This window comes from Zophobas morio, unplaced genomic scaffold (assembly GCF_036711695.1).
Source record: "Zophobas morio isolate AGI-343-1 ecotype UQ-CSIRO unplaced genomic scaffold, CSIRO_AGI_Zmor_V1 ptg000010l, whole genome shotgun sequence".
NCBI lineage: Eukaryota > Metazoa > Arthropoda > Insecta > Coleoptera > Tenebrionidae > Zophobas > Zophobas morio.
The window spans coordinates 1,564,527-1,577,155 of NW_026972115.1; the positions used below are offsets into that span (position 1 = coordinate 1,564,527).

Consider the following 12,629-nt stretch of genomic DNA (forward strand, 5'->3'; position numbering starts at 1 on the left):
TAATTAAAAATCATTTATAATTCAACATTTTGTATTAATTTAAACACTGCATCTTCCAAAAACAAAGGGAAACCATTTTTGTGAAAAATATTAAAATCGATGAAATCGGTTCCACAAGGATTCAGTTTCCTTGAAACGAAAATCTGGTTTTGTTGTATAATTGTGATTAGATGGCAATATTTCAAAAGAAATCTACATTTTCTGCTAAAATGTATTATTTTAAAAAGAAGACCTTCACAACTTCTCGAAACAAATCATTTTCAAATTATTTTCTAACCCAGCGCCTCCACCATTTTTGTGGAAGAATTAAACTTGTTTAAACAATTTAAAAAAGAGGTAATTATGTTAAAAAGTCGTCCCTAGATAACAATTTTCTGCTAATTTTAGCAATATACCTTCAAATCACGGAGAAAAACTGATTTTGATGAAAATATTAAACTGAATCAAATTGGTCTAAAATGAGTTTAGTTTTCTTGAAACGAAAATCGGGGTTTGCTATGTAAATGTGTTCAAATGGCAATATATCATCTACATTTTTATGTAAAATGTATTCTTCTAGAAAAATATATTAAAAAATTCTTGAGACAAATAATTTTCAAATTATTTGTTAGCCCGGCGCCTCCACCATTCGTGTGGAAAATTAAACTCGTCGAAACTACTCGGAAAACAAGGAATTCTATTTAAACATCATTTATAATTCAAGATTTTGTATTAATTTAAACATTGCATCTTCCAAAAACAAAGGGAAACTATTTTTGTGAAAAATATTAAAATCGATGAAATCGGTTCCACAAGGATTCAGTTTCCTTGAAACGAAAATCTGGTTTTGTTGTATAATTGTAATTAGATGACAATATTTCAAAAGAAATCTACATTTTCTGCTAAAATGTATTATTTTAAAAAGAAGACCTTCACAACTCCTCGAAACAAATCATTTTCAAATTATTTTCTAACCCAGCGCCTCCACCATTTTTGTGGAAGAATTAAACTTGTTTAAACAATTTGAAAAAGAGGTAATTATGTTAAAAAGTCGTCCCTAGATCACAATCTTCTGCTAATTTTAGCAATATACCTTCAAATCACGGAGAAAAACTGATTTTGATGAAAATATTGATCTGAATCAAATTAGTCTAAAATGAGTTTAGTTTTCTCGAAACGAAAATCGGGGTTTGCTATGTAAATGCGTTCAAATAGCAATATATAATCTACATTTTCATCTAAAATATATTCTTCTAGAAAAAGATATTCAAAACTTCTCGAAACAAATAATTTTCAATTTAATTTCTGACCCGGCGCCTCCACCATTTTTGTGCAAGAAATAAATTTGCTTAAACAATTTGAAAAAAAAAGTAATTATGTAAAAAATCGTCTCTAGATCTGAATCTTGTGCTAATATTAGCGCTATACCTTCAAATCACGGAGGAAAACCGTCTTTGATAAGAATATTAAACTGAATCAAATTAGTCTAAAATGAGTTTAGTTGTCTCGAAAAGAAAATCGGGGTTTGCTATGTAATTGTGTTCAAATGGCAATATATCATCTACATTTTTATGTAAAATGTATTCTTCTGGAAAAATATATTAAAAAATTCTTGAGACAAATAATTTTCAAATTATTTGTTAGCCCGGCGCCTCCACCATTCGTGTGGAAAATTAAACTCGTCGAAACTACTCGGAAAATTAGGAATTCTATTTAAACATCATTTATACTTCAAGATTTTGTATTAATTTAAACATTGTATCTTCCAAAAACAAAGGGAAACCATTTTTGTGAAAAATATTAAAATCGATGAAATCGGTTCCACAAAGATTCAGTTTCGTTGAAACGAAAATCTGGTTTTGTTGTATAATTGTAATTAGATGACAATATTTCAAAAGAAATCTACATTTTCTGCTAAAATGTATTATTTTAAAAAGAAGACCTTCACAACTTCTCGAAACAAATCATTTTCAAATTATTTTCTAACCCAGCGCCTCCACCATTTTTGTGGAAGAATTAAACTTGTTTAAACAATTTGAAAAAGAGGTAATTATGTTAAAAAGTCGTCCCTAGATCACAATCTTCTGCCAATTTTAGCAATATACCTTCAAATTACGGTGAAAAACTTATTTTGATGAAAATATTAAACTGAATCAAATTGGTCTAAAATGAGTTTAGTTTTCTCGAAACGAAAATCGCGGTTTGCTATGTAAATGTGTTCAAATGGCAATATATAATATACATTTTCATCTAAAATATATTCTTCTGGAAAAAGATATTCAAAACTTCTCGAAAGAAATAATGTTCAAATTAATTTCTGGCCCGGCGCTTCCACCATTTTTGTGCAAGAAATAAATTGGCTTAAACAATTTGAAAAAAAGGTAATTATGTAAAAAATCGTCTCTAGATCTCAATCTTGTGCTAATATTAGCACTATTCCTTCAAATCACGGAGGAAAACCGTCTTTGGTAAGAATATTAAACTGAATCAAATTGGTCTAAAATGAGTTTAGTTTCCTCGAAAAGAAAATTTGGGTTTGCTATGTAATTGTGTTCAAATGGCAATATATCATCTACATTTTTATGTCAAATGTATTCTTCTAGAAAAATATATTTAAAAATTCTTGAGACAAATAATTTTCAAATTATTTGTCAGCCCGGCGCCTCCACCATTCGTGTGGAAAAATAAACTCGTCGAAACTACTCGGAAAACAAGGAATTCTATTTAAACATCATTTATAATTCAAGATTTTGTATTAATTTAAACATTGTATCTTCCAAAAACAAAGGGAAACCATTTTTGTGAAAAATATTAAAATTGATGAAATCGGTTCCACAAGGATTCAGTTTCCTTGAAACAAAAATCTGAGTTTGTTGTGTAATTGTGTTCAGATGACAATATTTCAAAAAAAATCTACATTTTCTGCTAAAATGTGTTATTTTACAAAGAAGACCTTCAAAACTTATCGAAACAAATCATATTCAATTTATTTTCTATCCCGGCGCCTCCACCATTTTTGCCCAAGAATTAAACTTGCTTAAACAATTTGGAAAAGAGGTAATTATGTTACAAAATCGTGTCTAGATCACAACCTAGTGCTAATTTTTGCCAAATACCTTCAAATCATCGAGAAAACCCGACTTTGATAACAATATTAAACTGCATCAAATTGGTCTAAAAAGAGTTTACTTTCCTCGAAACGAAAATCGGGGTTTGCTACGTAATTGTGTCTAAATTCTTCTAAAAAAAGATATTCAAAAATTCCTGAAACAAATTATTTTCAAATTATTTGTTAGCCCGGCGCCACCAACATTTGTGTACAAAAGTTAAACTTATCGAAACTATTCGGAAAACAGGAAATTCTGTTTAAAAATCTTTTCTATCCCGGCTCCTTCACTTTTTTTATGCAATAATTAAACCTGCTTAATCACCTGTAAACGAGATAATTCTCTTAAAAAATTGTCTCTAGATCAAAATTTTGTGCTAACTTTAGTAATATACTTTCAAATCACGGAGAAAAACCGTCTTGGACGAGAATAGTAAATAGGTTGAAATTGATCTCGAAAAGGTTTAGTTTGATGTGTTATTGTATTCATATGGCAATATATCAAAGGAAATCAACATTTTCTACAAAAATGTACTAAGTATTTTAGAAAGAAAATCATTAAAATTCCTCGCAACAAATAATTTTCGAATTATTTTCTATCCGCCTCCTTCCCCATTTTTATACAAGAATTAAACCTGTTTAATTACCTGGAAACGAGTTAATTCTCTTCAAAAATCGTCTCTAGATCATGATTTTGCGTTAATTTTAGCAGTATACCTTCAAATCACGGAGAAAAACCGTCTTGGACGAGAATATTAACTTGGTTGAAATTGATCTCAAAAGGGTCTAGTACTTTTTAAACAAAAATCAGGGTTTGACGTTTAATTGTGTTCAGATGTGGATATGTCCAAAGAATTCAACATTTTCTTCTAAAGTCTGTTGTTTTGTAAAGATCTTCAAAAACTCCAGAAAGAAATAATTTTCAATTTATTCTATAAGCCGCTATTCCACCATTTTTATACACCAAGTATACCTGTTGAAAATATTCGCAAAACCGCTAATTCTGTACAAAAACCATCTCTAGATCATCACTTTGTATTAATTTTACCATTGCGGTTTCAAATAAAAGACACAAACCGTTTTCGTGGAAAATATTAAATTCTGAAATATTGGTCCGAAAAGGGTTCAATTTTCTTGAATGGAAAAATCTGGGTTTGCTGTCTAATTGTATTCAGACGACAATATTTTAAACAAAATGTACATTTTCTGCTAAAATGTATTATTTTAGAAAAAAAAATCTTCAAAAGATCTCGAAACAAATAATTTTCAAATTATTTGTTAACCCGGCGCCTCCACGATTTTTGTGCAAAAATTAAACTTACTTAAATAATTTGGACGAGAGGTAATTATGTTCAAAAATCGTCTCTAACCACGATATTGTCCTAATTTTAGCAATATACCTCCAAACCACGAAGAAAAACCGTCTTGGACGACAATATTAAATTAGATGAAATTGATCTCGAAAAGTTTTAGTTTTTTTGATACGAAAATCAGGGTTTGATGTCTGATTGTATTGAGATGGCAATAAATCAAAGGAAATCAACATTTTCTGCTAAAATCTATTATTTCAAAAAGAAAATTTTTAAAAGTTCTCGCAACAAATAATTTTCAAATTATGTATTTTCTATCCCGGCGCCTTCACCATTTTTAAACAAGGATTAATCCTGCCTAGTCACCCGGAGACGAGTTAATTCACTTCAAATATCGTCTCTAGATCACGATCTTGTGCTAACTGTAATAATATATCTTCAAATCGCGGAGAAAAACCGTCTTGGACGAGAATAATAAATTGGTTGAAATTGACCTCAAAAGGGTTTAGTATTTATTAAACGAAAATCAAATTGTGTTCAGATGGGGATGGATATATATAAGAATTCAACATTTTCTTCTAAAATGTCGGTTGTTTTATAAAGATCTTCAAAAATTCCAGAAAAAAATAATTTTTTAGTTTTCTATAAGCCGTGACTCCACCATTTTTGTGCAAAAATGAAACCTCCTGAAAATATTCGGAAAACAGATAATTCTGTACAAAAACCATCTCTAGATCATTGTATTCATTTTACGATTGCATAAAAGACGTAGGCCGTATTTGTGACAAATATTAAATTCGGTGAAATAAGCTCAAGAAGAATTCAATTTTCTTGAATGGAAAATTTGGGTTTGCTGTGTAATTGTGTTCAGATAGCAATATATCAAGAGAAATCTACATTTTCTGCTAAAATGTATTATTTTAGAAAGAAAATCTTCGCAAGTTCTCGAACCAAATCATTTTTAAATTATTGTCTAGCCCGGCGCCTCCACCATTTTTTGTGCAAGACATTAAATTACTTAATTAATTTGTATAAGAGGTATATTTGTTCAAAAATCGTCTCTAGATCACATATTGTGCTAATTTTAACAATATTCCTTGAAGTCGGCATCTTTGTCGAAAACATTAAATTCGATAAACTTCGCTGAAAGCTTTAATTTATTTTGTAACGAAACTCTGAAAGAACATACGTTATTCAAAATCATTTACTTAAATTCTGATTTTTCGCTAAAAACGCTCAAATTTCGGCAAAACCTCCACTTAACCCTTTTTAAAGACTCCACCCTGCGCCATTTTTACGACGCACTTCACCTCTCTCCTAAAAGCATCCCCAACTCCCCCGTAAACCCGCCCCGTTGTTGCAACAATTATCGTCGCGTTAATTTCGATGGTTTATCGATGAGATCGTGTCCCGTCCCTTAATAACGCAGCAGATGCCTCGAACGACGTTTACAAGGGCCTGACGTGAGTATTTTCATTGTTAATGAGTTTCAGCCGGCCGAATTCCTAAATAATTCGGTCGAAATTAGAAATTTCCCCAACAAACAGCGACAAGAAAACGACAAGTTCCCGGCTTAATCGGGGCGATTCATCACAGGTGCTGGCAGCAGCCCGGTCAAGTATCAAGTGCACACGTGGGAGCGGCTAATTGGGCGCCGGCCGTCACGTGACCCGCTCCAGCCGCGACTTCATTACGCCCGTAATGCGGAGGTGATTACGAAGAAATTCCCCGCGCTCTGCTTTTTCCCAAATTACCATATTCATAAGATGTGAATGATGCGACAGGCATGGTGCTGATGGAATTCCGATATCTACACGTACGGGTAATGGATGATGGGTGCGTCCGACTATCGATTTTAATCAAGGAAAGCGATGACCAGAAGACGCGAAAAACGGGCTAATTCGGCTTAATTTAATTTAGTGTAAGGTTTCGGGAACTTGCGCTGGAATTATCAAATTTCATAAATGTTAAAGGAAGGCGGAGACGCCGGGGCATGCGAAAGACATTTGCATTAGATTAAATTTAATTGTGAACGTTTCACAATCAGATGTACGAATACAGCGGGATCTACTTTTGTCTGAAGACGGAGATAGCGGGAATGATGAGGGGTGCTCTGCAAATAAAAAAATGATGATTTTGGAGCTGATAGGCCGGGGTGCTATGAAATACGGATGATTAAGGGGGCGAAAGATAACAAAAGGTGTTATGGGCGCGGGAATTTGAAGGATAAGAATTGCGTTAAAAGTCAACAGACAAACAGTCAATAACTGGAAAATTCTTTGTCTTGGAGTACGAATTAGCGTGCCGAGTTTACTTAACGAGGGATTATATAATGGGAGATTTTTTTTCTCGGGCAATTAAGTCGCTGAGTTAGAATGCTGAAAGCGGGGCCGACGCATCAAAAATTCACAACCACGCCAACTTTTTCTGGGCGCTGCATTTTTAATCAAGAATCAGCAAAAAAAAGTGAATCGTCGTGCCAAAAATATAAACATAACGAAGAAAGTTTAAAACTGCAAAATTCGGCTACTTTAGAAGCATAATAAAGCGCCCCCTACTAGCCACCAGCGGCATCTACACTGCAGAGTTCTACATTACCGACGACGCACGCTGTGACTTAAGAGTCACCATTTTGAAAGTAGTGTGACGTATACGCTAAAATGAACCTACTCAGTGTAATTTATTTGTCTATTTCGTTATTTAAACAACCGTAACAAACAAAGACAGCATTTTTTCAATTTATTTGGTTGCCATCAACAAAAGATTTTTTTAATTATCGCTTTTACGTAAATAAGTTACAGCAAAGTTTTCAAAGTGATAAAATTCTTCACAAACTTCATCAGAATTAAATTTTATTTGCACCCCTGTTTCCAAATAATGGAAGTTCAGACATAAAGGAGAAGCCGTTCAACGTAAGCTTGAAAGAATTTCGGAATTTTAGCTCTCTGACCTCTCGCTTCGCCGAGATTTGAGCATTTTCAATCACACAAATAATTATAAAGGAAAAACGAAAATTTAAGTTTGACACTCAGCAATTTCCTAAATTTATCGCAACTGCATATTTACTAACACAACACGTTAAATCACTTTAAAACGTCACCGCTATAATTTTATGGCCCATAAATAACGCTATCAAACATTTTATTAAATTGGATTATTTCGGACAATGACGTGATCCATTCACGATTTTTGTTCCCGGAAGCCGCATTCACAGCAATAAAGTAGTTAACTTTGAACTCCAATTTATCGATTGATAACTCCGATAATCCGCTTTAATCCCAACTTATCGATCGCGTTTTTTATGCGTCGAATTTTATAGCGATCTGAAAATCCAACACGAATATCGCGCTTATATTTCTGAAAAGTGTGAGTTTTTCTTGCAAATAATAGCTATTTGTCAAATAAAGATATCCGAAAAAGCAGGCGCCCGATGTGACAGATTTTAAATAAAAAATATTGTCGTCGCAACCTTCGCAACAATATCATGTTTCTAAAACTCGATCCCAGTAAATAATGGGGTGTCACCGCTTAGAATGTGAAGCTGCTCCATTATTTATACCCTTCTATTATCTATTCATATTGCAGCGGTCAGGCGACAATCCGCGACAAGACGCTGCGACATAACCTCACTCGCGATTTGTTCCAAGCGCTAATTCGATCACACATTTTCACTGTCAATTTGCAACACCACTATCGCACTAAACCCGCTAAAGTATCCATAATCGAGCCATCAATAATCCCGCGTCACAAAATAAGAGCGAATTTCAAACATCATCACTTCTTTTCACCATGTCTACAAAACTCCGGCGCACCTTGGAAAAAATTGCTCCAATCTATCAAAATTGACGCAAAACCGCAGTGTTTTGCGGCGGAATGGATGAATTTTTCAATAAAACCAACGTCATATGTCATGTGCCGAATTTAAATAAAAAACTACTTTAAATGGATCAAGGAGGCTGCGGAATATGACAGAAGGGATAAGGCAGGTTTGACAAAACGCGAGTCGGATCGACTGGAATAATTGCGGTATTTATTCAAAAAAATGCGGCTCGAGAGGCAGATAAAGCAAATATTTGCATGAGAACGAGTTGTTTTTGTAAGTGGGGATCGTTAATTTGATCAGTGTGTTTACAGTTTGAGTGTAAACATCGACGGATGTTTTCGGATACTTGTATATAGCATATGAACGATAATAAAAATTCAGGGGGTTTGTTTCAATGTTTTTTTGGGGGAAATTTCAAGAATTACAAAAAATTGGAAAATTTTGATAACAGTTTTGTTAATATTAGGACCGACGGGAGGCGAGCAAGTCCAGGAAGAGTCTAGAATTATATAGAAATAAAAATCACACGTATACAACTAAGTATTGTGTGTTGCCTAACCAATGTATGCTTGTTCAAACAAGTTATTATTTCAACTTTGACATTCAAAGCACACTATAAATTATGTATAAAAAAATGCATTATCTCTATGAAGGATTTTAAAAATTCAGAGATTTCGTCGAGACACGGGTTTAAAAGCCATAAAACAACGAGCACAGAGATTTTAAATGGAAGACAAACAGCGAAAATGGAATTTACCTGAAAATCTTAAGAAATGAGGAATTTTTAAGAACTTTAGGAAAACGTCTCAAGTTCATTTCAGCATAATTTGCTTACTTTTCTGATATTAATTTTTCAGAGGTAGCCATCTTGTTATTTTATTTTTCATGTAATATTAACAAACAGAAGAAATTAAAATTCAAAAAAAAAAAACTCTTATTTCACTTTTGACTGTCCTTGACGCTCTTCATTTTGATTTTTTTTTTTTAATTAAAAACAATCTTCGAAAACTTTTCAAACTCAACAAGTCACCGCCCGCCCCCCGACTTTAAACCAATCCCCCCCTCCCCAATTAGCCGCCCCTTACCTGTTGATATGAACATCGAGACGATGGCGATTTTTATGAGGAACCCCTCCTGCAGCATCGCGCCTCTTGACCGTGCCCGTCCGCCGAATCACTTCACTGTCATCGCAACATCCGCCTCACCGCCGCCGGAGGCCCGCCGCCCCACTCGGTATTTTTAGCGCCCGTACCCGCGTCGGAGAGGTGTGCGAATCGCCGCCACCGGCCGCCTGAGTCCCCGGTCGCCGGCAGACACTCCTCGGAAAATCCGCGAACTTTCGAACTTACGCCGCCACACTCATCCCTTTCCACGAAAAGTCGACGCTAGCGGCGCGAAATCAGCGCGAACTCGTCCGGAGCGTATGCGGCGCGTCGCGACGTCGAACTGGAGCCCGGGCCGGCGTTTTGCGCCGCGACGCCGCCCGGACCTGCGCCAATATGGGCCCGAGACGTTGGCGGCGCTTCCTGACTTTCGGCGAGTGAAGGGACGCCAGCGAGCGGCGGAGGTGGCGGTGGTGCTGGGTATCGGGTGACCTTTGGGGGGTTGTGTTAATGTAGAGGGGGGTTTATTGTTGTCTTGAGTTGTTGTTTATTTAGACGTAAAGTTAGTTTGGGAAAAGTTGCTTTTATTTTAAATTCGGGAAACGTGTAACTCTGATCTAGCCCCTTCGTGCTAAGGCGTCCCCCCAAACACAATTAAACTGTTGAAAATTAAAACACAAACACCCACTAGAAGCAATTTTCATATATTTACATATAATTTCAAAGTATTGATCCGAAAACTTTATAGGATTATAAATCAAGTGGATTTAGAAGATGAGGGTTGCGAGATTTTCGCTGAAGAAGTTTCTGTTCAAGTGGCCATCAAACTCAGGTTGTTAAATATGATTTTAGTGAATTTTTTGTCAACGAAAAGTCTCTCTATCTCTTGCTATCTAATCAATCCCATATTATACTCTTATACAGGGTGTCTCAAAAACAATTATTTAAAAATTCTTTAACTCTTCAGTCTGACAGAAGTCACCTAGGGCTACAATTTCAAACTATTTTTAAATATACAGAGTGTTTCATTTGACTTTTTGAGTTTTAGGTACACATTTTTAGAGCTTTCAATTCACGTATAAAGAACGGAAAAATAACACACAACGGTATATATTGGGTGCTATGCCACCACAACGAAACACCCAGTACAGTGGAAAATAATTTTAATGTGTACAACTTTTGTATGTGACTTTTTTACTTCTGAGCGTAAGCAATAAATTAGAAATTGGCGAAAAGAGTCCTACTTTTAAGCCAAAACAGAGCTCCGATGTTGCTGCCACCAGGCCGGAATCTAAATTGAACACAAAGAGCCGAAAAATGTGACCTTTGCTCAGGTGGCTCGTGACAGTGATGTCATCGTACGTCACATGAGATTGCAGAAATTATTTTCGAGGTTAATTTAAGAATGTTTAAACAAATTGATTTGTTTTTAATAATTTCGGGCTTGTAGTAAAAATGTTTTTGGTTTAATTATCATATATTAATACTTATCTCATTTAAATATTGCAAATAATATTAATTATGTGTAATATTGTTTAACAATGTCATGATAATTTATAAGAGTAATTGCACACTAATAGATTTTACTAATAAAATTGAAAATCAACGAAAAGTTACAACACGAATGTATTTTATACATATATCAAGATCAATATAGTAAAAAAATTAACAAGAAATTGTAACTTGATTTGTTTTTAATAACTTCGTGTTTATAGGAACACTCTTTTTTTTTCTGTTATAAATTAACAATCAGATGTTTTTCCAAATTTTTATCCATGAATTTATTAAAGTTTATAATTTTTTTTTGTGGAGATGGGTATGGGTGGAACTTATTCTTTGGCCTTATTTTTTACTTAATATGAATATTATTCTTTGAACAACACAATGCTCAAAAAGATGTTTACGTGATAATTGCTTGTAGAGAAATACTACGGATTTTGCAATTAAATTCCGCCCCTTTGGCCATCGACGATTAAAAAAAATCATCACAATTGCAATAGGGTGGGTGGGCGGGGCTTATATTTTTCGTTTTTTCTTAATATATGTAGTCATCTTTTCAGAACAAGAGACATAAAACATGCTTAAAATGGTAAATTCTTGTAGATAAATATGGATCTTGCCATTAAGCCCCGCCCCTCGATCGGATAACGAATAAAAAGTTCATCACAATTGGGAATTGAGATTGGGGCCGGTTTGGATGGGGCGTAATCTTTGGTTTCACTTTTTTTCTTAATTTACATAGTATTCTTTGAATTAAACGATACTCAAAAACATTTTTTTAATTTTTTGTTGAGAAATAACGATTTTGCAGTTAAGCTCCGCCCTCTTGGCTCACGATGAATAAAAAAAATCATCACAATTGAGATAGGGTGGGTGGGCGGGGCTAAATTTTTCCTTGTTTTTTCTTAATGTACATGGCCATCTTTTCACAACAAGAAACTTAAAACATGGTTACAATGGTTCATTTTTGCAAGGAATTAGGGATTTTGCAATTATGGGGCGGAGGCTAATTGCATTTCCCTTATACAAAGTTTCCATTTTAAACATGCTTTAAGTTTCTTGTTGTGAAAAGAAGTCTATACCATGTTAAAACAAAAAGGCAAAATAGAAGCCCGCCCACCCGCCCTGTCTCCATTGTGATCATTTTTATCTGCAAAATACTTATTTCTTTATAAGAAATTAAAAATATGTTTTTGAATATTATGTTGTTCAAAGAACACTCTATATATGAAGAAAAAAAGGCTACATATAAACCCCACCCACCCACAATTTTTTCTTAATATACATAGTATTTTTTGAATAACACGAAAGTCAAAAATATGACCTACATGATAATTTCTTCTAGAAAAATAATAAGAATTTTGCAATTCAATTCCGCTCCTTTGGGTCTCGACGATTAAGAAAAAAATCATCGCAATTGAGATAGGGCGGGTGGGCGGGGCTTATATTTTGGCTTTTTTCTTGATGTACGTAGTCGTCCTTTTAGAACAAAAAACTTAAAACATGCTTAATATGGTAAATTCTTGTTGATAAATACGGATTTTGCAATTAAATTCCGCCCCTTTGGCCATCGACGATTAAAAAAAAAATCATCACAATTGCAATAGGGTGGGTGGGCGGGGCTTATATTTTTCCTTTTTGCTTAATATATGTAGTCGTCTTTTCAGAACAAGAGACCTAAAACATGCTTAAAATGGTAAATTCTTGTAGATAAATATGGATCTTGCCATTAAGCCCCGCCCCTCGCTCGGATAACGAATAAAAAGTTTATTACAATTGAGAATTGAGATTGGGGCGGGTTTGGATGG

General features: G+C 34.3%; 1 protein-coding gene across 1 annotated transcript in view; it reads right to left on the bottom strand.

Annotated features, from left to right (window-relative positions):
• The window catches only part of LOC135125975 (lachesin-like), a 261,363-nt gene extending 251,715 nt beyond the window's left edge, over nucleotides 1-9,648 (bottom strand). The window contains exon 1 of the mRNA XM_064051762.1: nucleotides 9,304-9,648. Coding sequence (XP_063907832.1) covers nucleotides 9,304-9,361 — 58 coding nt within the window. The 5' untranslated portion in view covers nucleotides 9,362-9,648. The remainder of the gene's footprint in view (nucleotides 1-9,303) is intronic.
• Nucleotides 9,649-12,629: the final 2,981 nt, after the last annotated feature.